At 47.4% G+C, this 27,181-nt stretch overlaps 4 protein-coding genes across 12 annotated transcripts in view; 1 reads left to right on the top strand and 3 right to left on the bottom strand.

Moving 5' to 3' along the window:
* Positions 1-14,602: 14,602 nt before the first annotated feature.
* On the bottom strand, positions 14,603-15,666 carry LOC122624863 (protein CWC15 homolog). Its single transcript, XM_043804606.1, has 2 exons — positions 15,432-15,666; positions 14,603-15,361 (listed from the first exon to the last, which is right to left on the bottom strand). Exons 1-2 carry the CDS (start codon positions 15,560-15,562, stop codon positions 14,719-14,721), a joined length of 774 nt encoding a protein of 257 aa, XP_043660541.1. The 5' UTR covers positions 15,563-15,666; the 3' UTR covers positions 14,603-14,718.
* Positions 15,667-15,760: 94 nt separating this feature from the next.
* Positions 15,761-20,734, top strand: LOC122624859 (von Willebrand factor A domain-containing protein 8). Its single transcript, XM_043804596.1, has 7 exons — positions 15,761-16,108; positions 16,378-16,805; positions 16,861-17,181; positions 17,244-17,815; positions 17,873-19,984; positions 20,038-20,472; positions 20,552-20,734. The coding sequence occupies exons 1-7, from the start codon at positions 15,916-15,918 to the stop codon at positions 20,649-20,651; spliced, it is 4,161 nt and encodes a 1,386-aa protein (XP_043660531.1). The 5' UTR covers positions 15,761-15,915; the 3' UTR covers positions 20,652-20,734.
* Positions 20,735-22,933: 2,199 nt separating this feature from the next.
* Positions 22,934-27,181, bottom strand: part of LOC122624860 (neurogenic protein mastermind) — a 37,044-nt gene continuing 32,796 nt past the window's right edge. For 5 of the 7 annotated variants that reach the window (XM_043804601.1, XM_043804599.1, XM_043804598.1 and 2 more), the window contains 2 exons: positions 24,628-24,872; positions 22,934-24,563 (listed from right to left, as the gene is read on the bottom strand). In XM_043804601.1, the coding sequence (XP_043660536.1) occupies positions 23,524-24,563; positions 24,628-24,872 (1,285 nt within the window). In that variant the 3' untranslated portion in view covers positions 22,934-23,523. Of the gene's footprint in view, positions 24,564-24,627; positions 24,873-27,181 lie in introns of those variants that run through there. The other 2 variants (XR_006326517.1, XR_006326516.1) reach the window with 1 other exon arrangement.
* LOC122624862 lies at positions 25,306-26,878 on the bottom strand. 3 transcript variants are annotated; one of them, XM_043804602.1, is made up of 2 exons: positions 26,719-26,878; positions 25,306-26,661 (listed from the first exon to the last, which is right to left on the bottom strand). In XM_043804602.1, exon 2 carries the CDS (start codon positions 26,555-26,557, stop codon positions 25,403-25,405), a length of 1,155 nt encoding a protein of 384 aa, XP_043660537.1. In that variant the 5' UTR covers positions 26,558-26,661; positions 26,719-26,878; the 3' UTR covers positions 25,306-25,402. The 3 variants fall into 3 exon arrangements, with proteins under 3 accessions (XP_043660537.1, XP_043660539.1, XP_043660540.1); XM_043804604.1 differs by having other exon boundaries at positions 25,306-26,671; positions 26,724-26,874; XM_043804605.1 differs by having other exon boundaries at positions 26,724-26,868.

The raw sequence follows: 27,181 nt of genomic DNA, 5'->3' as shown, positions 1-27,181 counted from the left end.
AATACGTATGTATACATTTTTTTTCTGTTACTTTTTGTGTGGGAATCTGCCAAAGGATTCGAGATGAAAGTAAAAAACCTTAACGATGAAGAGAAGACTATAAATAAAGTTATCGTATTTATTTAAATCTCGTTCGTTGATTGCGTACCAAAAATAGGTAAGATATCAATATTTATCTAAAGTAACTCTATCTATTTAGGCCATTTTGGTTTTATTTAAGCATCATATTAACTAGAAAAGAGCAGCCTGTGCTGTGAAAAAATAGTTTCCCAACCACAGAATGCAGAAATACTTAATTATGCGCATATTTTAGATTAGAAGCAACAATGGCGGTGGCGCAAAAAAAAAACAAGAAAAAAAGATTCGCAACAATTGCGAAAAAATCATGAATTTTTAAGTGCGAAGCCTTAAAAATGCGCGTGTAAATAATAAATTCAAAATTATTGCCAAACAGAACCACAAAGTGTGCACAGGCCAACGTCGCCCGTTGCCATCTGCTGCCCCGGGAAGATCTCCAATCTGCAATCTCCGAGCTGCGAGCTCCGATCTCCGATCTCCGACAGCTCTAGTTCCATTTTCATTTTCGCTTTTCATTTTTCATTTTTTCACCTCTTCTGCGGTTGCTCCATGGCATATACATATATACATACATACAGACATACTTAAAGTGGAGAAGCCCCCGAAACCCCGCTTGAAACCGGGCTTACTGGGTGCCGCCATTGTTGCCGTCGGCTGGAGCTGGCAAATCAAGACGGGGCAGTCAAGTGTTAAATTGCAAAAGACATTTCCATTGTCGGCAATTGCGAAACGAGCGAAACCCTAGACAACAGACCCGAGCCGAGCTGGATTCCACCGATAATCCATACCCTATAGCCCATCCACTGCAAATAATCGATCCATTGAACTGATATATAATTATTATTACATGATGGAAACAAAGGCCTCACAACTGTAGCAAGATTTTTTAATACAACAAAATATCTACAGATCGTGAATGAACATAGTTCGGATGTGATGTGCCATAACATAGCATACTTTCATAGACAGTTTTAGAGAATCTTAAATTACCGAAGGTACTTACGGTTGCAGTGTAGAAGCCAGATCCAGGCAAGCGTTAAAGACATCCTCCGCAGCACCGCCCGATTGGTAGTACCCCCTTTCCAGATCCTGAAGCTTCTCCGGGCAGAAGCCCGACACACGTCTCATCTGCGGACGACCCCTGCTCCGCATCCCGCGACTATGTGGGGCTGCAGCTTTAGTAAGTGATCCACTCGCAGATCTTGCGGTGGCCCAGAACAAAGGCAACCAGAAGGCGAGGCTAGTAACTTTGTCAGCAGTTTATGATGGGCGACTTGAATTACCAGTGCGTTGAGGAGGAAGCTGAAGCCCGATCCGATCCGATCCATGGGCTAATTAACTCCGGGTTTCAGCATCAAAACATCCAGCAGATGTAACTACCGTGTGTATGGATGTGTGGATGTGTGGATGTATGGATGCGAATCTTGGGTGGTCCTGTCCAGCGCTTCGAGGACGGAAAGTGAAGCCTGCTCATGAATGGATGGGCTTATGAATCGAGCTGGGTTACAGAATAGCCAGGTGAGCTAAAGATAGACCACGTTGTGGGTGAAGAATGTTGACCTAGTTATGGAAAGATTAACCACTTGAATTTCATGGAAATTATTTATCACTGCTATGATATCATCAGCCAAATTTCTTTGATTTAAGCTCATTTAACCTTTAAATTAGCAAATCCACTTAAATGTGAATCATCTATGTGAGCATTACGCATGAAAATTAAATCAAATCAATGGGAGCTTACGTACACTGTATGAGAATCGCCGAGGAAGGCGGTACCTTTGAGCATCTCTCCGTCTCTCTATCTCTCTTTCTCTAACTCACTCTCTCACTCACTCACTTACTTACACTCCATCTCTCACTCTCTAGCTCCTTCCCATTTTTGATGTGACTTCATTAGCTTTGACTTGACCAACAAATAAAATGCAATAACGGTGAATGAAAGTAGCCACTAAAAGGCTGTCTCCTTCCCCTCCTTCCCCCCCGCCACTCACCACACTGGCCTGAATTTTAAGCTCAAATAATTAAACAAAAAATACAAGTGCGATTGCCGTCTCGCTCTGACACGCGTTAAGCTACACTAACTGCATAGGTACATATGTATGTAGATGTAAGCGTAACGGTAACTGTGCTACTTTCAATGCGAATTTCACTGCACTGCACAACCGGTTGAAATTAAGTTTATTTCGTTGTTGTTTTCGGGGGGTGCGTGTTTTCCACAAATAAACCAAAATGAATTCCGCAACAACAAAACGAAACGAAGCGGAACGCATAACAACAACAATAACGAGAAAACGAGCTGTTAAGCGCCACCCACAAGTGTGCGCAAAACACACAAAAATCAAAGGAAAAAAAACTCGAATGAACTCGGACCAAAAAGAGGAAAAGACAAGAGAAAAGCAAGCACAAATACAAAAAAAAAACAATAAGCAAGTAACCACCCACAAAAAAGAGAGAGAGAGAGTAGCGGTAGCAAAGAAAAGAGAAACTTGGAACTAAGAGTAACAAAATGCGAAGAGAGTCGCGTATTCATTTCATGCGCTTCATAAACAATATTTATGCACTTGTAAACCAGTTTTAGCATTTGATTTGAATACTAAAAGGATCTTGATTTCTAAATATTTAATATTTAGAAATATTTAAATGGGGATTTGTGGCACCAACTCTTTGCAAATCAACTCTTTTCCACACTCAGCGCCTCTCTTTTAGCCGCTTAACTTTATTGTTAACTGAACTGGGTAAAAAGGCCCGAAGTGAATCATTCGATCTCTGGGTTTTTGGCCGTTGACAAGTGCGTTAATATATTTCCAAATGAATCGCTATTAAGCCGCTGACCCTGGCTTATCATAAAAATATACAACCTAAGCTATGTAAGATATGAGTTAGCCCAGTTAGTATTTATGGAATGCTCTATTAGCCAACTTCCGATTTGATTTGGATTTTACCCAGACGCTGAAGGGATTTTCCCAACGACGTCACGCTGACGTAGCCGGCACACGCCGCGTATGAGTAATGTATGTAAATTTGTATAGAGGCTCAATAAGCCATATACGCAGATATACTTGTATACATCTAGATCGTTAGAGCTCCAAAGTGGCGGGGTGCGGGGGCGACTCCATTGGGGCATCATTAAGTTGTCGAAGTTGGCGGCACGCACGCCACACGCTGCTGCATTTGGCCAAAGACGTAGATTTTTTGCACGGCCAGCGCCAAATTGTGGAAGACACCTGGCCAAGCTGGCCTAAGTAAATCGCTAAATCCCAGGAGTACACTGAGAAAATAATGCTATTCATTTGCATACACTCATCAACTACACAAGTTGAGCATGTTCAAAGTGCTAAAATTGGATACAGAATGTCAGCCAATCTAGCGAGTATGTTATGCAATTCAAGAACCTGTATGGTCTCTATGCGTAAGTTCTCTCAGTGTAGCTGCAGCTTCGATTTCGTATGTAAATTTGGTGCTTTGCCTAATTTGCCTTGTTCGACTTTTTGCCGGGCAGCAAATGAAATTAGTTGCGCTGAACGGCCAAACAAACACAAAAAGGAAAAATGTGGGGAAAAAGGGAAAAGCAGCATAGAGGGAGGCGGTGGCGGGACGGAATAAGAGGGGCGTGGCTGGGCGGTGGGCGGGGCGGGACGACTAATGTGTTGGCATGTGTCAGACGCGCGTCAAACGCAGCGACAGGCGGCAGGGCGCAAAAAACGGGCACAGGATGAGGTCAAATGAGCCGGGCTCATTTGGATTTCGGATTTTGGGCAACGCACAACGCACTCACCTGCAGCATCCCCGACTGGGCTGAAATACAGTGAAATACAGTGGCTTAATTAAAATTAAATTGATAAACTAATACTAACTAATTAATATCTAATTCAACTGCAGTGTGCAGCAGTTTGATTTGGATTTCTTTGCCACATGTTTACGTTTACCAATTTGTCTAAAGTCAAAGGTTTTTCTCGGAACTTGCTGACTATCTAAAATGTATAATGTATTTAAATAGTCCAATCGATGAGTAAATAACTTGCCAATAGCTTCTGACGCAAAGTGAATAAGATAGCGAAGATGATGAATCCCTGGAGCCAATCTGCTGGCCAAGATGAACGCGACCTTCGGCCGGATGAATCAATTTCAGTAACGCTGGCTCATAATAGCGGCAGCATAATGCGAATACCCACTTGATTCACGGCTTATTCACGAACAGTTCAAACGATTCGATTGTGCAGATCTATTTTTATCAGCATGATTGTGCTCTTATGATCTAAAAATTAACTTTTCTGACATGTCTGCTATAAACTCATATACATACATATATGAAAAACTTGCCACTCTAAAGTTGAATTTCATTTATAAGAGCATAGAATTAGGCAAACTTCCTTATACGTTTTGTTCTCAGTGAGCATGTTTCGCACCTTTTTATTTTAAATTATTTTTTTCCTTTAAATAAGTTTTCACAACAGCAAACTACTTTTCCCAGAAGCGGTGCCCCATTTAGTTGCCAAATGTACTTACTTACTCTTTTTGCTTTCAGTGCACGCGTTGCACGCATTCTTCTGAAGGTCATGAGGTGGGCGTGTGCGGCTGTGGGCGTGGGTGTGGGCAAAAGTGCGGTGGCTTCTGCATTTGTTGTTGCTGCTGTTGTTGCTGCTGCTGTCAACCGCCAGGAACTTTCGATGATGCGTCGATGATGCCAGTCCCATGGAGGGCAGGGTGCGGACAGAGGTCAGAGGTCAGGGGTCAGGGGGGGTTGGTAGGTTGATTAGGGGGATTACTGGGATACCGATACCTGTGAACTTGATTAGCGGTTTTCTGTCGCTGCCACTGCCACTGCCGCCACATATATTCCACCCAAAAAAGCCGCGTCGAGTGATTAGCGATTGCTAGTTGCCGCTGCTGCCACATCATTATAGCTACTTTATTAGCCTTTTGATTATTTTAGCGCCAATTTGTTGTGCCCGTTGCTTTCGCCACCGTTTCAATTGGCCCAAATACCCAGGAGGCATTCATATGCCGAGCGGGAAACTTAGCAGGTTGTCAATCTGGCTAATCACTGCCAGTTTTCCTCTTTTCCTGTTTTTCCATTGAAGTCGCGCAAATATATTTTCCTTTTTCTGTAATAATAAGACACGTATAAGATTATTAAATAAAAAACGAATGAATATAAATACTAATATAGAAAGCATTTAGTTTGCGCCCAACTAATGGGTATTCCCCATTTCATTTGCTTTTAATTGCCAAATGGCATAATTCGACTTTTTATTCCCTTTTTTTCTGCTGTTTTTGGCGCCCAACCACATTTGCTTTGATGTTGTTGTTCTTCTTGTTGTTGTTGTTGATTGTTGTTGTTTGTTGGGGTTTTCGAAACCGCTTATTAAATATACGCAATGCAAATAAAATAATAGGCAACTGGGCGCAAAAAGCACTGCGATGGGATAAACAAATTTATTTGTTGGCTAATTGAAAAATGAAAATGACTTTTCCCCTTTTCAGTCTCCGTGTCCGTGTGTGTGTGTGTGTGTGTGTGTGTGTCTGCGTGTGCGTGTGTGCAGCGGTGAAAGTGGCTGCAAGTGTGGTTGTGAGGGTGTTGGCCAAATTGTGGGGGGTTTGAACAGATTTGGTTAAGACAAATTCACGGGGGATTATTGAATATTGTGATCAGAGGTGGATATTGCTACATAAAATTCAATGAATATATATTTCCCTTGATTTACATTTAATTGAGACTCCCTTTTGACATAATATACTAATAATACCAAAGAACGATCTTTTGGTGGGCTCAAGTATCAGTCAGAATCTGCTGCACGTTTGGGTAAAACCCGGGCGTAAACACTTTATTTTTGCGCCAAGCTCATTTGTTTATATGGCGCAATCGGGGAATATAAACAAAAAGGCGCTAAACGAACACTCAATGCTCTGCAATTGTGTTTAGCCAGTAAAATATATAAACAAATATTCAAGTCACACAACATAAAAGTGCAGTGGAGTCTATTGCCTTAAAAACGATTTGAATTTTAGTATAAAACATATTAAAAAGGAGATAGAGACATATGCTTAAGAATTGAAAGTTACATCCAATGCTTCAATATCAATAATATATGCTATATACGTGATTCATGTTATTGCGAATACATTTCGTTTAATCATCGCATAAAACGATGATGGGGTAAATATTTTTAAATTCTTATGATATTACATAGAGCTTGCTTCAATGGTTTCAAATGTAAATGAGCCCGCAATTGTAGGTACCAATTTACTCAATTATTTAAGTCATTAAACACTTTTTAGACCATAAATTGTTAGTTGAAAGTTGGTATAAAACTTTTTTGCAGTAAAGATGTGTGTGTAAAGAGTGTTAAAGCATTTCTCTAGAGATAGCCAAGTACCCACACTTTCTGCAGGCAATCAATAGCGATAATAGCCACTCGTTTCCCCCTGAATTCGAATCCCATGAGCGAGTGAATCATCCAAGTCGACTCATGGTCTGTCCAGCCAAATGGTCGATGCCCAGACCTATAACTACGAATATATATATATGTATATATATATATTCACGATCCGGCGATCTGAGCCCGTGCACGTAACCCACGGAGATCCATCCACGAACTTGGCTCCCATTCACAAAGCCCGAAATCCCCATTTGTATGCACGGCTTGTGGCTATGCGTTGGGTAGTAAAGTCCAAAGGAAGAGAAGCCGGCAACAAAGTTGGCCAAAAGAGTGGGGCACTGAAGCAAAAAATAACAATTTATAAATATATATAATATATATAGTAAATGATTATAGAAACAACATTGCATTAAATGTATTTGATATAGCTTATAAATTGTATAATGATAATTGTATAATTGTATAAATGATAATAGAACTAACATTGCATTAATTGTATTTGATATAGCTTATAAATTGTATTATGTATGAATATTTGTATTTGATATAGCTTATAAATTGTATTAGGTATGATTATTTGCTTGAAGCGCACATGTAGCTGCGCATTTCTCGCAGTGCAGCAACAATGCAAATTAACAATTAACGCAGGATATTTGGTGCAACCGCAGGCGCGTTGGCGAATTGGCGGATTGGCGAGCTGGAATCGCCGGGTTAGCCGCGAAGGAGCCAAATAGAGATTGCCAATTTGGCGGCCTCTCACCTCGCGATTTTGGCCCATTCACGGGCATAAATCAAAGCCAACAAACCGGTTCCGCCTGCTTTCGTTTCGTTTCATTTCGATTCGTTTCGTTTCGGGCCAAGACCATCGGACGATCGGATTGCAAGTCGCAAGTCGGGAGAGTTCTCTGTAGAGGTAGGTTAGTTCTAGCGCTGCCTGATATACCCCATGTACTGCTACGATACCCACAAGTATAGCATATATACAGATACAGATACATATAGCTGAAAACTGTCACTGCCAGTTGCGCGTGCCACACTGAGTCAGCTGAATAATTTCGAATAATTTCGAATCGGGGCTTTTTGCTTAACTCCGAGGTGGTGGGAAAGAGCATTTGATTCTGGCGTATTGCTAGTACAAAAAAATACCCGCTAATTGGGAATTTAAGCGAGTTGCATAAGTTTACCCATTACCTATTAACTATTTGCATTTTGTAACTCAAATGGTACATTAAATCGAATCGCAGACCCCACGGCGTATGAGTGATATGTATATTTATGGTGAATATTAACTGGCTATGCACAATTTGACATAGTTAAACGGTGTTTTCACAACTTTGACCCGCTCCGAACTAACGGCCTTTCGATGGGCCAGAATTCCCACTGTTAGCCCGGTTTTTACCGGCATTCCACATTCGTGGAAGCGTGCGAATTCCTTGAATTCAGGCCGTAAGTGTTCTAATAATACCCCAAAAAGAGCAGGTGGGCAGGTGGCTGGTTTTGGTTTTGGTATTGGCCGAAGGGCATTTTTCAATTTGAAAAGTGAGCCCCGAAACCGCAAGGTGCCTAACTACCTCTATTTATTGGCTCACATAATAGATGCAAAATGCCAAAGGGTCCACTGTCCTTCCACGGGCTCCTCCATTGCTGCACTGAAAATAATTGACTATCAAGAAGTAATTAATAGAAATAGTGAAATATATGTGAATGCCACTGTTTAGTTAAAAGTTGATAGCAAGTAGTAGTAAGCAATAACTTGCCACTTTTCAGTTAATGCAAACACTTCAACTTTTCTGCATTCCACTTTCCAATGAGTTATTCTCGCAGTGGAGTGCCATCCTGTCCTGACTTTTGCTCTCCTTCCCTCGGACTTCTTACGCCAATGGCCAGGCCCAAGTGTGGCCCCCATTTGGAAATGCCAAAAGGCACCGGATGCACCGGTGCAGTTGCACTTGCACCCATCGCAATGGCGACCCCCACTCGCCTCACTTGCAACTGCGTTTAGGTGTGCAGACAACGAAACCTACAATTTGATTATCGCAATGAGAAGTGCAGCACTTGGCAACGACAACGATTCACTTGGGTCCAGGCATTCGGGTGGCCGAGCAAATGGGGGGTCTGAGCTGAGGTCCTTGTCCCAAGGAGTTGGGGTTGCATCCTGCAACCTACATCCAACATCCAGGAGCACCCTTCCGAGTCGCGTTCGCATTTTGTCAACATGTGTAGCTGTCTGTTTTAATGGTCAATTTCTCACTCTAAATGGCTGCTGGTGCTGGAAGGAAAGCCGGTTTTTGAAAAAGGAGCACGACTTTCTGGTGGGAGACCCTCGGACTGTGAAAAATCCACAAGGAACATACACTCTATTGCCCGGCAAGGATTAGATATTTATACTCAATGGTGTTTACCCTTTTTTAAATTATTATAAGAGCACACTGGTGTTGAGTCATTAAGTCATTGAAATGGTGAATGGCATCAGTGGTACATACGCCTACTAAGCTGAGAAGTTATTCTTTACTTGTTGACTTTAAATAGGTACATCTATGGTTGGAAGGGTATTTAGTAGTCGTTGTTTAACAACTCAGCTCCATAGGCCTCTGCAGTTTTTTCTTGGGCCCCCGTTTTCAGTCCGGAAGATGCGACTGGAACGCATTTTGCGGCCGGCACACAGGTTCCTCTGGATCTGCATCTGCATCTGAATCTCCTGCTCCATCTGCTGCTCCATCTGCTGCTCCATCTACTGCTCCATCTACTGCTCCACCTACGACCCCCCAACCAGCGACTCCAATTGGGGAACACATCTCATCTCCATCTCCTGGCGAGGCAAAGAGGACCCCCGGAGGAGTCCGGAGGATGCCCACAGCATTTGGTGACTTTTGCCGTTGGCCGGAAGTGTTACCCAGGCAAAGGAAGTAGTTAACCGCCCGAAAGTGGGCGTGGTGGATGGTGGGCCAGCCGTGCCACTGACCAGGGCATCCAGCGTGGAATCTCCATGCGCTCCATCTTCTAATGGCAGCAAATCATTTACAGATGTCGCAACATTTTGCATAAAAATGTCCTGTCACAGACAGGACACACAAAGAGTCCGGCCGTTAGAAGTTGCTGCACCACCTGGTGGAAAAGCTGGTAAAAGCTGGTGGAAAGTGTGGGAAATGCACCACCCAGTCAACCGGCCAGCCAACCAGCCACCCACCATTAGTGACCTTAAACGCTTTTCCAAGCAGGAAATGCATTTTCATTTAGCAGCGGAAGTAGCTGCAAATGAGCTTTTAGTTTTTCCTCACCTTCGCTCCTGGCGGCGTTCCCGTGCGTCCGCATTTCCGGTCCATCGTCCACCTGATTCACCTGGTTCGCCTGGTCCCACTGCATCCACAGCCTCAACCACCTGTTGCTGGATCTGCTCAAGCATTAGCATTAGCGGCCACTCAATGGCCCATCGATGTCCTGCATGTCCTGAATGTCCTGGATGTCCTGCTTTTTCGATGCGAGTTGGGGAGTTTGAGTTGCGCTCTGGTTTCCGTCCAGCGCCTCCCTCCCTGCGGAAATATGCGTCTGCCACACGTCCGCCAAATGGCGACATGTGTGCACTCAAAAAAATATGATAGATAGTCGTAGCTCCGAAGTTCTAAATGTTTGAGGAATTTTGACGACAACAATGCAAATAATGGTTCAAATATGGAATGTCATACCTTGTTGAATTCGTAATTAAATTTCCAATAAAACTGTGTTCACAGAAAAAATTAAATTTTTTTGCCATTTTTTTTGCAATTTTTGATGATGATTTTGTAAAATCGCCGAAAATCGATTTTCTGCTATTATAAATATCAGTAATTTGATCAGAACATTCGAAATATTGGTCCAAATATGAAATGTCATACCTCGTTGAATTCGTAATTAAATTTCCAATAAAATTGTGTTCACAGAAAAAATTCAATTTTTTTTTCAATTTTTTTGCAATTTTTGATGCTGATTTCGGAATTTTCGCCAAAAATAGATTTTCTGTTTTTTGCGATTATTTTAATCAGTATTTTGATCAGAACATTCGAAATATCGATCCAAATATGGAATGTCATACCTCGTTGAGTTCGTAATTAAATTTCCAATCGAACTGTGTTCAAAACTGGGAACCCTAATTTTTTGCCAATTTTTTCACATTTTGATGATGGTACCCCTTACAAAAAATGCGAAAATGACCCCAAAAATTAATTTTACAAAGTCTCCCAAAAAGTGATAAGCACGGTTAATATTGGTAATTAGGCGTAAAAAACAGTAGTTCCCACAGCTATATGACCATTTTTAGCCGAGTTATGTTACAATTTGCACTTCTTGGTCTCTCTTTTTCTGCCAGTGCACCCACACAAAACCAGCAAAAATTAGTTTTTAATCTTGTTAGCCGAGTGCGTGGAATTAGTTTGCTCTGCATTTCCAACGCGGGCCAAAAACCCAGATCGTTTCTCAGATCGCGGTGACCGCACTGTTGCCATTCCCAGTTGAGGTTGGGGTCACCACTCCGGGTCACCACACAAGATTCGCAGGTTCGCGGGGCAAGGAAATGGGCTTCACATGGGGTGAAGACCAAATATAGACCTATATTTGCATAATAAATATTTCAATAAAATGTTGCTTAAAATAGTACTGCTGTCATTGCTATCTCATTTCCTTACCAAAAGATATCACTGATTGGCTCTTTCGATCCTGGACTCCTTTCGACCCCTAAGCCCCACAAAAAGTCCTCTTCGGGCAGACGCGATTTACAAATGGCCATTGCGAGTAAATATGTCAAGTGCAGGCGGTCAGCCAGAAAATTCCAGCAACAACAAAAAAAAAAAAACAAAAAAGGAAAGGAAAGGCCACAAAAATGCTTTGGCCTTTTCGGTGCCTGCATTTCCGGTTGCACTCAGTGGCCAACGGTTGCAGTGTAAATTGGTCAACTAAATTATGCAGCATCAGTTGCAGTTTGCTGTCGGCTGCATCTCATACCCGGATTATCCTGGGCAGGTCCAGGTCCCAGGACAGCCCGGCGACACCAGGAGCAACAGCTGAGTGAAATTTGCATTCCATAAAATTTTAAAGCTAAATAAAGTGTCGCCACCTCGGGTCGTGTTGCTGTTGCTGCTGCATGTTGCATGTTGCTGGTGGTGCAGTTGGTGCAAGTGCAAGCCATGTTGCTGCTGTCTGCAATGGAAATTGAATCGAATCCTTTTGCGAGTTAAGATGGCAATTTCATTATTGGGAGCAAACCCTTTGAGTTTAAAGCCTATGTTTTGGCATTCAAAAAAAGCTAAATGTTTAGAGGGATGCAAATGCAAGGATCAGAAGTTGTAGCAATAATGTTTTTAAACTTAAAGTGCTTACATTTATTCTAATGCTAAATTACATGATTTATTTTAAATACATACACATGGTTTCTTGCTTAATACATTTTTATAAACATTTATTTTATTAAGTCATAATAGTAGGGAGCCATGTATGTTAGTTACTGTTTCAACCGCATAAACGTTAGTTATTTAGTTATATTTTTGATTCCAATAGCATATACCCATTTCAATTGTAATGAAATTGTTCAATCGAATTGCACTTTCAATAATTTTTCGGGGTCAAATGGGCGGTCGGCCGCCTTTTGGTGTTGGCCATATTCCCGCCGGCCAGAAACATATGTTCGCGGTCTTTATTTGGTGGTCAACCGGTTCAGTGCCGCCCACGTCCACTCCCTGATGCCTCCCCCCCTGCCCCCTGCCCCTTAACCCATTGATGCCCCCTTAGCCCACGGTTGTAAGCCCAGCTATTTGTCACTTGCAACCGCGACGGCCATTTCCGTCGGCCAGTCGCCATATTTATGCAGTTGGTCGCTGGTTTGCATGTAGTTACTCGCGTTGCATGCCACTTTTTTCGCTTTTTTTGGCTCTTTTCAAGTTTATGCAGTTGCGAAATTGCTGACAATTGATAGGCCATGGCAGTGGCACTGGCACTGGACGTGGATGTCGATGTGGATGTGGATGTGGATGTGGATGTGGACGTGGAAGTGGCAGTGCCAGTGGACCAGTGCCAGAGGACCTGGCTCCTCCAGTCTTGACTTGCCCCTCGTGCGGTGGCCACAATTTAGCGCGCGGCGACTACCGAAAAGCAGCAGCAACAGCGAGGCACACTGCGCGAAAAGATTGTATAGAAATAAGTTATACCTTAAGTGAAATGTACTATAAATATAAAAAACAAGTCATATTTAATATGAGAGTTGTGTGTTAATATGTTCATAACTTATAAATTCAAAAAGGGTTATATATTTCTATAAGTACTAAAAAGAGCTATTAAGAAACTAATAAACTGATTGCTTCCTGTAATGAAATATAATATAATTCTGTGCATTATTTTCTCTCTGTGCATTTGGCAGCTTGAATGCAGATTGGCTACTCTCTCTCTCTCCCTCTCTCTGTTGATGAATGCACAAATAATGGGGATGCATAATGCCAAACAGGAAATAAATTATGCTCATTCGGAATCGGAGAATCAGGGAATCGGGGATTCGGCATTCAGTTGCAGTGCCTCCAACCTGCAACCTGCAACCTGCAAACAGCCAACTGAAAACTGAGAACTCCAGACAGCGGACTTCAGACGGAATCAGAGTCTGAATCAAAATCAGAAGCCGAAGCAGGCAGCGTAATAGCAACAATCATCATGATTACCATTAGCGGCATCATCATTCCGATACTGCTAATCATCATTGTCAATCATAAGTCAGAGCACTAGTCAGCAAAGTTAAGTTTATGCTACCCAGAAATAGCAGCATACATCTGATGTCATAACTCATGAATATTGAATATTTCAAATGATATCATGTTTATCATTTAATAATTAACTTATTGTTATATACCAATTTCTTAAGCTGGCAATAAATTCGCATAAATGTTGCACTAATAATTGTATAATTGATAGTTTCAGTTTACCAAAAGTCTCCTTTCTTTCTCACTCATAAATACCCCTTCTTCAGCTCATTCGCCTATTTTCGAGACTTTGCTGACTAGTGTAGCAGGCTAATTTTGTTTGATTTTGATTCTGATCGAATTAGCGTAAAATTGAGCGTTCGTCAACTTTTGGGAGCGGGGTCGCGACCAACCGCTGATCCCTGCCAGCAACGGAGCGGGCACTCATCACATGGAAGTCGGATTCAGATTCAGATACTAATGCAGATGCAGATTCGGATTCGGAGTCGGAGTCGCAGGCGGAACGTGGGCTCATTGACAAGTCGGAGTTCAGATCCTCAGATGGCGCAGGCCGCGTGCGGGGCATTAAAGAGGCGTGGAAGTCAAGACCCTCCGGATGATTTGCATTCGCAGTGGCCCCTGCTGCACTGCAAACAATTGCGACTTGGTTTCGGATTTTCTGAATTAGCAATATACATAGTGGGATAAAGATTTATAGAGGCATACTTCTGAAGTGCCCATCTAAGATTCTAAAGTGGTTCATCTGCCTTTAAATTCCGATTTCAAGTTATATCCCAGTCCACAGTATTTTGAGCAGTGTAGCTCGGCGTAATTGACCAAGTTATTCTGCGCTTGCTTGGCCCGGCTCCTTGGGGCAAATTGATTTTGCTTCGTGCCTCATCAGCAGCGACAATTGCCCTTGCGATGATCGCCATGATGATTGGGCTTCCTGGGCTTCTTGGGCTTCTTGATCTTCTTGGGCTTTTCTTCGTGCGCTCACGTAGCAGCTTCCCCTCGCTCCCCGCTCTCCTGACCCACAACCTGACCCCCCTTGACATCCTGGCCCTCCGCCACTGGTGGCTGCTGCTGTTGCTGCTGTTGTCCCTCGACCGGCTACCGATGTTTTTTGCGGTTTCACACTTTGGTTAGGGTTCCTGCCCTTCGCACTCGCACTTGGACTCGCGGTCAGCCGCCAGTCATTGGGTCACAGCCCGCAGGAAGATGGCCCAAAGTAGCCATTCGCGAAATAAAGTCGACCTCAATTGCAACGCATTGCCAAGCAATACAAAGCATGAGCCGCTGCTCTATTGCATTTTTAAGCAAACACCAAAACTTGAAAAACAAAGATTGCCTCTCTCAATGCGTACGAAATCCTTCAGTATTTAGCCTAGAAAGCTGGTTTATGAACACTACTTCATCTATATTTTAATATACACACACCGAAACACGGAGTTTGCTTACGAAATGCGAATTTTAATGAACAGCTTGAGGGCGGGCGGCGGAAGGCCAAAGAAAGTTGACAATTGGTTTACTTAAACTATTACAAAAAAAGCGAGTCCTATATGCGCCTACTTAATGTACTTGTCCATGAACTTTTTGTGAAAATCGGAGCGCAGGGCATCGTTGACGAAGTGCGTCTTCTTATCGGGCGCAGATCTGGCGCAGTTCTTGAACACCACATCATCGTCCCAGCGGCGTTTGATCTTCAGATCGCCGCCCAACCCGGACGCACGTCCCGCTGCCGAGGCGGCGGTGCCGGGCTCATAGTTGATCAGCGGATTGCCGGAGAGGATGTTCTCCATGCGGATGCGTTCGTCCTCCTGCTTCTTCTCCGACTCGCGACGCGCCGTCTCCTGCAGGCGCTCCTGCTTGATCTTCTGCAGCTCGGCCAGCAGGGCGGCATCATCGTCATCCGAATCGCTGTCCGAATCGGAGCTGTCGTTGTCCAGTGGCTCATCGGCGTCCAAATTGGCCGCCTGCTGCTGCGCCTGCAACGCTTGCTGCTGCACTGCGTCCGGTTTGGCCCGCTTTGCCGCACTGCTGCCTCCGCCGGCGTTGTTCGCCTCAATGGCCTTGCGCACAATGGAGGGCAGCGCCTTGCCCGACGACGAAGTGGCTCCGGATCCGGAACGAGCCTCACGCTCGCGCTCCTCCAGCTCCTTGCGGAAGTCACGGTTGCGGATCTCCTCGCTGGTGCCCTGGCCCGTCTCCCTGCGAACAACACATGTACGAATTAGACGGGGAATGCAATTAATTACTATTAATTACTTGTATTTCTTACCTGTATTTCAGTTTCGTGTGGCCTGGCAAATCGCGACTGGAGTACTGCTTGCTCAGGGCACTCAGATCCTTTTCGCCGCGACCGGAGCCACCGCGGGCGGGATCGAAGGTCGGACGCGCTGCTGTGGTCATTTTCAACTAGCTAGCTCTACGTTTAATTGTTTAAATTGCAGACAAATGTAATGAATTCTTCAATTGCGTGCTTCGTTTGATGTATCAACAATGCCACCACGCGGGCTATGGTCACACTGTTCGATAGGCATTATCGATGCACGCTTAGTGTAGACTTCAACCGTGGTAAGCCTGCATGGGCACCACTGGCCCAACAGCTGTTCGCCCATGGGCAGCACTGTTCCGGTAAACACGCGCGGTACACCGCCGTTTTATCCACCTAAATACGCAAAAAAACAGCACTTTGCGGCAACTTGGCGCGATTTGCAGTTTGGTTTAGCTAGCCCCCTCCAAGCCAACCGCCAGCGACGGCCATGCTGGCCAATCTGCGCTCCTGCAGCGGCCACCTGTTGCATCACAGCCTCCGAAATGCCAGAATTCCACGACGCAGCTGGGCGAGCACGACGGCTGGAAAGGATCAGCCGGCGGAGGACAGCCTGACCATTGGCGATGTGAGCGTGCGGCTGCGCAAGCCAAAGGATCCGCAGCTGGTGCCTCAGCAGTACGGTGAGCATGGGGATGCCGGGCAGCGGGAATCCCAGATCTCTGGCCAGTACAAAGGTCAACATGAAGATCTTGGCCTTGCAGAACCATTTCGCCATCATATCATGTCATTATATCATCTTTAAGAAGCAGATACATTCGTAACAATACTGTATGTTTCATATCAATGAGATCCTCTTTTGTGGATCAGAGTGGGCAATGATCTAAATGTTTTGTGATACAAAAAGACTGCGTATATTTATGTTAATTTTCTTATCCATTTGATTCCATAGTGAAATACGCCGAGGATGGCAGCCTTCAGCTGTCGCAATCGGCACTGCACCACCTGCGCTGGATGCTGCAGAAGGATGCGCTGCGCCAGGACATGTTCCTACTGGGACAACCGGGTCCCCTGCGCCGCCAGCTGGCCATGCAGTTCCTAGAGCTGACGCAGCGCGAGGTGGAGTACGTGGCCCTGAGTCGGGACACCACCGAGAGCGATCTGAAGCAGCGACGTGAGATCCACGACAGGGCGGCCATCTTCCACGATCAGGGGGCCGTACGAGCGGCGCTCAATGGTCGTGTCCTGGTCCTCGATGGAGTGGAGCACGCGGAACGCAATGTGCTGCCCATACTAAACAATCTGCTGGAGAATCGCGAGATGCACCTGGAGAGCGGCAAGTTCCTCATGTCGCCGGAGCGTTACGACAAGCTCCTAGAGGTGTGTTACCTGTAGGCATACTGATCCTTGCTAATCGCGTACTTAATTGTTTCAGAAACACTCGCGGGAGCAGCTGGACGAATGGGGTCTGCTACGCGTATCGGAGCAATTTCGGGTGGTGGCCTTGGGTCTGCCCACCCACAAGTACAAGGGCACGCCACTGGATCCGCCGCTGCGCTCCCGCTTCCAGTCCCGCAATGTGACCACATATTCCTACGGCGAGCTGTACGAGGAACTGCAGCAGGAGGCGCCTTCTGTGCCCGGCGAGCAGCTGAAGCAGCTGCTCACATTCGCCTTGACCCTGCAGCAGGCGGATCCGGCGCTCCAACTGCCCGACTTTCCCATCCACAACCTAGCATTGGGTGTCAAGATGCTGGTAGGTGAAGCTCTGCCCTTACCTTTTCGTGTAAAATGCTCAAATGTCATGTGTTTCTTTAGCAGGCTAATCCCTCGCTGAGTCTGCACGATGTCATCAGTCGCATTTATCCATACCAAGCCATGCTGAAGCCCGACCAGAAGAAGCGCGTCGAGGAGCTACTCAAGAAGCTGGATATCCAACTGGTGCCCAGTCCAAGCATTAAGAAAATCGAGAGTCAGAGCCAGGAAGACAACCGGATCCACATAAAACTGGACGCACTGCAGCTAAATCTGCCTGGAGGTCAGACTCCACCGGCTGCTAGCAACTTTGTGGATTTACCGCATCAGAGGCAAGCACTCGCCAGTCTGCTGCAAGCCTACGCTGTGGGGGATGTGTGTCTCGTGGGCGAGAAGGGTGTCGGCAAGCTGACCCTGACCCAGGAGCTCCTCCGCCTGCTGCAGCAAACCTCAGAGCCCATGATGCTGTACGAGGACATGACCAGCAGGGATATCGTCCAGCAGCGTATCACGAGTCCCCAAGGGGACACCGTGTGGAGGGATTCACCGCTGGTGCGAGCCGCCAAATCAGGATCCGTGGCGGTTCTCAATGGACTGCATCGCCTACACAAGAGCACCGCCAGCGTTTTGCAGCGGTGAGTTCGAAATAGCGTCATAAATGTGATTTATTGTATAGAATATTTCCTATCCAGCCTCATCCACGATCGCGAACTGCAGCTGTGTGATGGCACCACCCTGCTGGGAGCAAATCGCTATCAGGCACTGCTCCAGCAGGGATTCTCCAAGGAAGAGCTGGGTAAACTCGGTTTCCTGCCCATGCATGAGTCCTTCCGCGTGGTGGCTTTGGCGGAACCTCCGCGTCTTGGCGGCGGACAACCCAGCTGGCTGACACCCGAGCTGCTCAGCCTGTTCCTCTACCAGGAACTGCGTCCCTTGCGCCACAGCGAAGAGGAGGAACTGCTGGCGCAGCTGTGCGGCGGAGATCTACCTGCGGGCATGGAGCCACTGCTGAAACTGGCCCAACTGCTGAGATCTTCACAGGAGCCGCTGCTCCAGGGACTGGCGGGCACCCTCTCCCCCCGGCAACTACTGAAATTGGCCCGCCGTTTGGCAGCCTATCCGGAGAGTGAGCTCAGCGATGTGCACGAAATGCTGCAGAACACTTTCCTGGCCAGATTTATGCCGGCCCTGTCGCGGGGTGCCTTGGAACAGGCCATCCAACAGGTGGGCATCAAGCCGCGTGGGAATAGGGCGACAAACAAAAAAAATCGAATTGCTGTGGAGGAGAACTCGCTGCGCATCGGCTCCACACGCTGGCCACTGGGCAATCCGACGCAGGCGCAGCTATCCAAGGTGCCCCACACCTTGTTCTACGAGATGCCGCAGCATGTCCAGCTGCTGGAGCGTCTGCTGCAGGACTACCTCATCGGCGAGCACCTCCTTCTGGTTGGCAACCAGGGAGTTGGCAAGAATAAGCTGGTGGACCGCCTGCTGGAACTGATGCAGCGTCCTCGAGAGTACATCCAGCTGCATCGCGACACCACGGTGCACAGTCTGACGCTCCAGGCGACGCTGAAGGATGGCCAGGTGTCGTACGAGGACAGCGCCCTGGTCCAAGCTGTACGAACTGGTCATGTTCTTGTCGTGGACGAGGCGGATAAGGCGCCAGTAAATGTCACCTGCATACTGCGAACTCTGGTCGAGAGTGGCGAGATGGTGCTGGCCGATGGGCGGAGGATTGTGCCGCCGGGAGAAGGCGGTAGGGTGCCCAACTCGATTGAAACCCATCCCGATTTCCGGCTAATAGTTCTGGCCAATCGTCCGGGTTTCCCCTTCCTGGGTAACGACTTCTTTGCCGCCCTGGGCGATGTCTTCAGCTGCCACGCCATCAGCAATCCCGATCCGGATTCCGAGATCTTCCTACTGCAACAGTATGGACCCAAGGTGCCCATCAAAACGCTACGCACCCTGGTTAATGCGTTCGGTGAACTGCGAACTCTCGCTGACGAGGGAATGCTCAACTATCCGTACTCCACACGAGAGGTGGTGAGCATTGTGAAGCATCTGCAACGCTATCCGGAGGAGAACATGTCCGAGGTGGTGGGCAATGTGCTGGACTTCGATCGCTATCAACCGGAGGCACTGCAGCAGGTCACCCAAGTGTTGGCCAAGCACGGCATCGAGTCCTACGCCGAGGAGGAGATCCAGGCCATAAGGAAGCAGAAGATCCTGCAGGCGTCCGTGAATCGGCACAGTGGACTGGGCGTCTCCGGTCCAAAGTTCGGCAAGCTGGATCCCAAGAACGAACCGCATGTCGGCGGCAACACGTGGGCTGGTGGCAGTGGTGGTCGTGACACCGCCGGACTGGGCGGCAAGGGTGGCCCGTTCCGCCTGGACAAGGGCCACAAGGTTCATCAGCTGAGCGACGAGGAGAAGGCCGATGTGCCCGAGGAGATCAAGCGGGCAGCGCGCGAAATGAACCGCAAGGCGTTCGAGGACAAGCTCAAGGAGATCAAGATGTCCGCCCACGACCACAAGCTGTATGCGCAGTTCAGCGAACCCAATCGCAAGCAGGTGCAGCAACTGAAGGCCGTCCTGGAGGCCATGCAAACGAAGAGCAAGGAGCGCCAGTGGCAGAAGTATCAAACCCACGGCGATCTGGATGACACGCGGCTGGTGGAGGGCATCACCGGCGAAAAGAACATCTATAGGCGACGGGCGGAGGCCAATCCCTGGGCTGATCATGTCCAGGAGAAGCCCAATCGACTCAAGCTGGTCGTGGATGTATCAGGTTCGATGTACAGGTAAGTTTGATAGCGATATCCTTGGGCGGCCCACTTAAATGCACATCTTTCAGGTTCAATGGCTACGATGGACGGCTGGACCGTCAGCTGGAGGCCGTGGTCATGGTGATGGAGGCCTTTGAGGGCTTCGAGAAGAAGATCGTCTACGACATCATCGGCCACAGCGGCGAGGGCTGGGAGATTCCGTTCGTGACCGCGGGCAGTCCGCCGAAGAACGACAAGGAGCGATTCGAGGCCATCCGGATGATGCACGCCCACTCGCAGTTCTGCTGGTCCGGCGACTCCACGGTGAAGGCGGCGCGGGAGGCCTGTTCCACGCTGGGTGCGGAGCAGGACTATGACAACGCCATCGTTGTGGTCCTCAGCGATGCCAATCTGCAGCGCTACGGCATCGCCCCCAAGGATCTGGCTGTGGCCCTCAAGCGGGGCGAGCCGAAGGTCAAGGGCTATGCCATCTTCATTGGCAGTCTGGCCGAGGAGGCGGATGAGTAAGTATGACGCGCAGTGCAAGGAGCACTCCCATTCTGTGCTTAAACGTTACTATATCTGGATTTTCATCACTTACAGCATCAATGCGGAAATGCCGGCTGGTCAGAGCTTTGTGTGCATGGACCTCACCAAGCTACCTCACATCCTGCAGCAGATCTTCACCTCGTCGCTGCTTTAGTGCAATTTCTAGGATTACGTTTATGTTGAACACAGTGTTGATAATTCCAATTATAGTTAAGCCTAAATTGAGTCTATAATAAATCTATATTTTTGTCAAACAGAAAGTAAACATCGTTTTGGTTTTGCATTTTTATTTGTATTGTTTATTAATTGCCTTGCTGTTTATGCTTGCTATTTGATTACTTGTCATATAATTTACAAATTACATAAGTATTCAATAGAAAAAAAAAAAAACAATTTAGAACTCGAGGATTTCTCTGGCAGGGATTACTCGCATTCTGACGGGGATTACGGGCTGGTATACAAAAAATAAACAATTCGTGGTTTTACATTAATTAAATTTGGTATAAAAATCTAAAACAATTTCATTCCCTTCTCATTCTCATTCACATTACATTTTACATTACACATTTGTTTTTTTTTTTGTTGTTTTTTAATGATTTTTCTTCTCGTTTTTTATGTTTGTATATGCATTTCTGTATTTATATTAAATATTGTTGCAAATTCATGAATTAATGTGTTAGCAAAAAAACGCTTAAATATACGTGTGTATAATATATACTCTTGATCCGTTAAATAAGGTGTGCGAAATTCGTGACGGGAACAGCCATATATATATATACATATATATGTGTATAAGGTAGCCACCAAAAATCCTTGCAACTGGAAGTGTTCATATTCGATAAATTGAAGTTCTAATTAAAAAACGGAAGGAACTGCCCGCTCCAGACACTTATGTCGCGCACCTTACTGCATAGTCTATACAAGTTATGATCCTTGCACAATTCTCATGATCTATGTGGCCAGGGAAGAGGGTCGGATTCGGATTGGGGATTGATCGCCTTACACATGTATAATTCTCTCGATCGCACGAGTGTCGTGTATATATAGCTAACTTTCTTACAGATATTATCGCTTGAAATTTGCCATTTGCATTTAATGAGGAGTAAAACAATCGAGCTGAAACATGCCATTGAATTGATCCAAAAACACACACACTTGGCGAACACACACTTGAAAAGGGGGGGCAAAGGGGATCGGGATCGGTAGTATAAAAGCTAAGTTCACTTAAAAACATAACAACAAAGTTGGGCCTATAAAGGCAAGCAGGCGTACCCACCCACACATACGTAGTTGGTAGTCTCGAACCAAAGAATTCTCATGCGTTGTTACACTTATGTACAGGAAAATTAAAACTGATCTAAAGTGGACGACATTCAAGTTGCACGATCGTAAAATCGCGGCTCCAGATTAGGGCTCTCTTACGAATTCTAAGTAAATGAGGACAAAAAAAAAGAAAACATTAAATCTCGTCTGGGAGTGTTCGACGTCACGGGTACAGTGCGTTTCGGAGCTGTAGCCGCAGAGATGTGAAAGTGCAAATGCCATTTCGTTCTAATCATGGTCCTGAGTACGAAACTAAGTGGGTTGCAGAGCCCAAAGCATGACTTCGAATGAAACCTTAGGTTGCTGAATGGTGGTGATGAATAGGGATTACAGCAAGCACATACAGCCTCGTAACGCACTGTACTGGGCGACGACATAACCTTTCGCTTCACTGGACTGCGGAATGGAGAGGAGGGAGGTAGTTCTTACAAAACGGGTTTCTATTTACAGATTATGATAAATTAGGAGTTGCTCCGCACAACCCGCAGCAAAGACATATGACATATGACCCTCCGGATCCTGGAGTTCGTTGACCGGGCACTCGGTAAATTCGCCAACGCATTATATAATCTCTGGATACCTAGCACAAATCGGTTCCTCCTCCGTCTCCCTCCACCTTCTTCACCTATGTACACAAATGACAAAGTTCTCTGCACCTGGGGCCCTGACGTAGCATATCCTATATACAATATATGGCATAAATAGATATAAATTTATAAAGACTAATGTTAAACACACACATTACAGACGCACAGACTGGCACACGCACACAAACACGTACAAATTTTGGCGATTTTCATGTTGATTGCAAAAGGTTTCCATATATGTGTGTACTATATGTATAATAGATATAGCAGATCGGCAGGGCGAATACAGTGCGTGGCATTAGCTCGGGGAATTTCTGCGCAAATTTCTTTCGCCAATTGCTGCCGCCAATTCCTGCACCCATGAAACGCACTGTATCTGTATCCACATGCTCGTGTTTAATTTATCTCATATTCTCAACTCCATCTCCATCTCCACTCTATTTTCTCGTTATCGATCATATATAGAAAGCATTAAACGTATAAATAATTCCTTTCGTTATCCGATCGTGTAAAACGTCTTCCAAAGTGCAATAAAAAGTTAAAATTAAAATCATAATAACAAAGCGTAAAAATTACATAATAAAATGACTTAAAATTTAGCAATAGCTACAACAGCAGTGCAACTTATATACACACACATGTGGTGTAAATAGCTCTCGTTTCGATATAGATACACCCTTACATGCTCATCGTTCAAATCATTCGGTAAAAAAGACGGGATAGTTCCCTTTCCTAAAAGAAGGTTGAAAATTTGCGTTTGTTCTGGTTGTGGTTCTGAATCTGGTTGTGGTTGTGGATGTTCTGGTGCGGATGTTGGTGATGCTGCGGCTGCTGCGACTGTATCTGCAGATGCGGCTGCTGCTGCTGGTGATGATGATGGTGGTGGTGCTGATGACTATTGGTTCCTACTCCATTGCTTATCGGTTTGAGGGGCAAGACAGGAACACAAGCATAGGCAGCCGGCTCCAGTTGGGCATTGTAAAACTGCCCCTGCTGTGGCTGTTGACCGGCGATGGCAACTGGAGCAACTGGAGCCACTGCAGCAGCTGGAGCAGCGACTGCTGTCCCCGGAGCTTGGCTGGCGGGTGGCATCAGGAGCACGGGCACCACCACGGGTTATACGGAGATCTCGTAGTTCATGTCATAGATGCTGGCTCTATCCGGAGTGCCCGAGTTGGAGGCGTTGTTCTGCATCAGGTGACCGACAGCGCCACCGCCGGCTTGTTGTTGATTGTTTCCCACCGACCCGCTGCCGGGAATTCCGCCGTTTTGCTGCTGCTCCAGTGACTGCATCTCCATGGAGTCCGCCATCTCTAGCGCTCGCACAAAGCTCATGGGTCGCGTGGGCGTCTGCTTCCGCTTGATTTGTGGCGAGGGCTGCGTCTGCAGATTGCCACCGCCCTGATTTCCCAGCGGATTGGGCGGAAATACGGCCACTCCGCCGCGCAAGGCCGGCTGATAGCCACCGCCACCAGCGGCGGCGGGATTACTGGCTGTTACGCTGGCTAAACTGCCACTGCTGCCGGCTGCTCCGGCCGCTCCTCCGCCACCGTAGCGCAGTATATAGCTCTGGCCAGCGCCGGACACCTGTGGCATGGTGGTGGGACTCGTTGGATTGGAGCGATGATATGAGGCTGCTGCCGCAGCCGCCGCTGCCTGTTGTTGTTGTTGCTGCTGCTGCTGCTGCTGCTGGATGGTGTAGTCCTGGAGTCGCGAGTGCGTCATGATCAGCGGATGTGCTCCTCCGCCCGCCGTCATGTACTGGGCATGCGGCATCACTCCGACGGCGGCTCCGCTGCTGGACAGCGTGCCCGTACTGCTGCCAATCCCGCTGCTGACCACCTGTTGTGCCTGCTGCTGTTGTTGCTGCTGCTGCTGCTGCTGTCCGGCGTTGCTAGTGAATCCCGGCGACGTATCCTTCCACATGTAAACGCCGCGCTGCGGACTGCCGGCCAGCTCTCGTATATTATCCACCGTATTGTTGGACCGTGCGTAGGACAATTCTCCGCCGGCCACGCCTCCACCGGCACCCTGGCGCACCAGTTCGCCCTCGGAGAGGAAGCGCCTCTGTGGACTGCCGCCGTACGCCGCCTGCGCCAGAGCGGCGTGCTGCGGATGTGCCGCATGTATCGCCGCCTGTTGCTGCTGCTGCAGAGCTGTGGTGGGAAAAGAAGACGCATAAGGATTGCCGCTCTAAGTGAAGCTGCTGCTGGCACTCACCTTGCTGCTGTTGCTGGTGCTGCATGAGCACACGCTGCTGCTGGAGGAGCAGTTGCTGCTGCTGCTGCTGGATGCTGGGCGCCTGCGGATGCTGCGGCGGCAGGCCGCTGGTGTACTCGTAATAGGCCGCTGCTGCAGCCGCCGCAGCTGCCTGCTGCTGCTGCTGTTGCTGCTGCGCCACCGCCTGTGCGTTCAGTCCGATGAAGTCGGGGCGTCTCGGTTGTGTGGGCGTGCCCGGGTTAGATCTGTTGGGGAAACACGAACACGAGATACGAAAATGAGTCAAGGACTGGCCAAGTACTTTGCACCAATCTTAGTATGTAGTAGTAGTAAAGCATGCTGAGAGCGCGAGCACAAAAGCTGCTGCAGAGTTAACGTCTGGATGTTAGAACTTAACTTCTCGGTTAACTGACGGTTAGAAAAACGATAGCGATCGATGAGCGAGGGACAGATACATAGTGGATGGGCTGATCCGATCTGATGTGGGTGATGCAATGGCCTCAAACAGGGGTTAAAACAACAGCTGGGTGTTAGGGTCGTTTAGTAACAGAGAAGGGCAGTTATTGGCACACGCAACATGTTTGCAGACTGTTCCAGTTAAGTCAATATGCTTTTTAGTGCCCCAGAAATCCAATGGCGTGTAAGTACATATATTAACCACTAATTTAAGAAATGACATTTTTTGTACCAGTATTGTACTTTAATCAAGAAGCCACGAGCACATTGCCAATGAATATGCTAACTAGTGCGTTGGATAATCAAAGACTGACTAGAATTAGCGCATCGCTTGATGATGGCGTCCACGAATGGCTGCACTGCCTCCGCCTCCGCCACCGCCACCGGCCAGGCCCATGGTGATGGTGCCCAGGAGCCCGCTGTTTGCCACACGCTGGACAAACACAACCACTGTGCGCGGCACATCCGATCGCACCACCTGCACCACCAGGTGCAGCAGGTTGACCACACAGTAGAGCAGGCCGCAGATGAGGATCAGCGGCGCCATGACCAGTTTGGTCTGCACCGAGTACCGGGTGGTGTCCTCCAAGTCGAAGAACTCCCAGAGATTGGCGTTGCCCAGAAAGCGTTTTCGCAGCCCGATCGCCCGGCTCTTCAGCCAACTGAAGTACCAGCACAGGAAGAAGAGGACGTGGGAGGCCACGCAGCCGAGCACCAATCCGGTCAGAGTGATGTAGTCCATCTTGGCGGACGCTCCATTGCCGCCGGACGTTTGCACCAGTCCGCTTCCGTAGGCCTTCAGCAGGGTCTGGGCCAACATCCAGCTCTGCTGAGAGGTCAGGTCACACTGATCCGGGGCAGATCCCCTGCCCTCCTGCAACTCCATTGAGTGCGGCCTGCGTCGATGCTTCTTCTCTCGCCTGAGATCTTCGCGATCCGGCATATGTTCTGCAGCATCCCTACGCTCCAGCTTCCTGTCGAGCCCTTCGACTTGGACGGACAATTGGGAGCATGTCCTTTTCGCTGTGGGCTTCGTCGTCGGAAAGCCCAGCTCGCTTCTCCTGGGCATGCGCAACCCGCCGTTCATCAGCAAGGCTCTGTCACCCAAACTGACATGCTGGGGCCAGACTCCCTTTCGATCCGGCCGTGTTGCACCACCATCTCCGCCGGCTGACTCGACCATAGACTTGGCATTCATCGAGTGGCTGGAGCCAGCAGTCTGCTGCCGCTCCTGGCAGCCACCAACTCCTCCACCTGCCCGGAGCCTCGAGAGCTGCACCTGCGGCGTGGACGTGGGCGTGGGCGGCGGTGGCGGCAATGGTAGCAGCCCATTCATCTCGTACCGCAGGCCATTGAAACTGAATTGGCGGCGAGATCGCAGCTGCGGTGCGGTGGCCACCGAAATGGGCAGCGCCTTGTCCAGCAGATTCAGGGATTTGCGGTGGTTAGAGTCCTGACGCTGTGCCTTGTTCATGGTGGCTTGGCTCTGTAGTCTTCTATCAGCACTTGGAATTTATGGCTCTCGATTCCTCTAGACGTTCTGGTATCTTCCCAAACTTCTTCGGACTTCCCAGATTTCTATGAATTTCTATGAATTTCTCTTGATTTATAGTTGATTCGATCTCCTGAGTTTACCTTACTTCTTGGAACTTGGAGGAACAAAATTAGAGAGCCGATGGCCGAAAAAGAAGAAAAGGTATACTACAAATTTTCTGGAATTTTCTCCACTATCGAATGTGTTTCAGAGAGCTGGATTCCGAGTTGATTCCGTCCTAAGTGTACAATACCTTGTGTATAGAGCTTATTACTGACAAGTTCGAATTCAAAGGTCACTTGGATAGCTCAAGCCTACCGATTAAATATGTCACTCTATCGGAATATGCATTGTAAGTTAAAGACAGACCAGAAAATTAGTTAAGAGTTACTTAAACAAAAAGTAGACCATAGACCGGAGAAGAAATCCAATCCATACTTGAATCGAAAGGAAGTACCACAAATATGAGAAGATGTCGAAGAATGTAGTGGAATGTGGAAGAAGAACACCTGAACCGAGGGTTAAATGCGAGTGTGAGGGGGTGAGAGAGGGTTAAAGGCGGAC

The sequence above is a fragment of the Drosophila teissieri genome, chromosome X (assembly GCF_016746235.2).
Source record: "Drosophila teissieri strain GT53w chromosome X, Prin_Dtei_1.1, whole genome shotgun sequence".
NCBI classification, from domain to species: Eukaryota; Metazoa; Arthropoda; class Insecta; order Diptera; family Drosophilidae; genus Drosophila; species Drosophila teissieri.
This window is presented reverse-complemented; position numbering and strand designations above follow the sequence as displayed.

Coding starts and splice junctions, on each gene's coding strand:
- LOC122624863 (XM_043804606.1), bottom strand. CDS start 15,562: ATGACCACAGCAGCGCGTCCGACCTTCGATCCCGCCCGCGGTGGCTCC. Junction 15,362..15,431: donor CACACGAAACTGAAATACAG/GTAAGAAATACA, acceptor TGTTGTTCGCAG/GGAGACGGGCCAGGGCACCA.
- LOC122624859 (XM_043804596.1), top strand. CDS start 15,916: ATGCTGGCCAATCTGCGCTCCTGCAGCGGCCACCTGTTGCATCACAGC. Junction 16,806..16,860: donor GTTACGACAAGCTCCTAGAG/GTGTGTTACCTG, acceptor TAATTGTTTCAG/AAACACTCGCGGGAGCAGCT. Junction 19,985..20,037: donor GTATCAGGTTCGATGTACAG/GTAAGTTTGATA, acceptor CACATCTTTCAG/GTTCAATGGCTACGATGGAC.
- LOC122624862 (XM_043804602.1), bottom strand. CDS start 26,557: ATGAACAAGGCACAGCGTCAGGACTCTAACCACCGCAAATCCCTGAAT.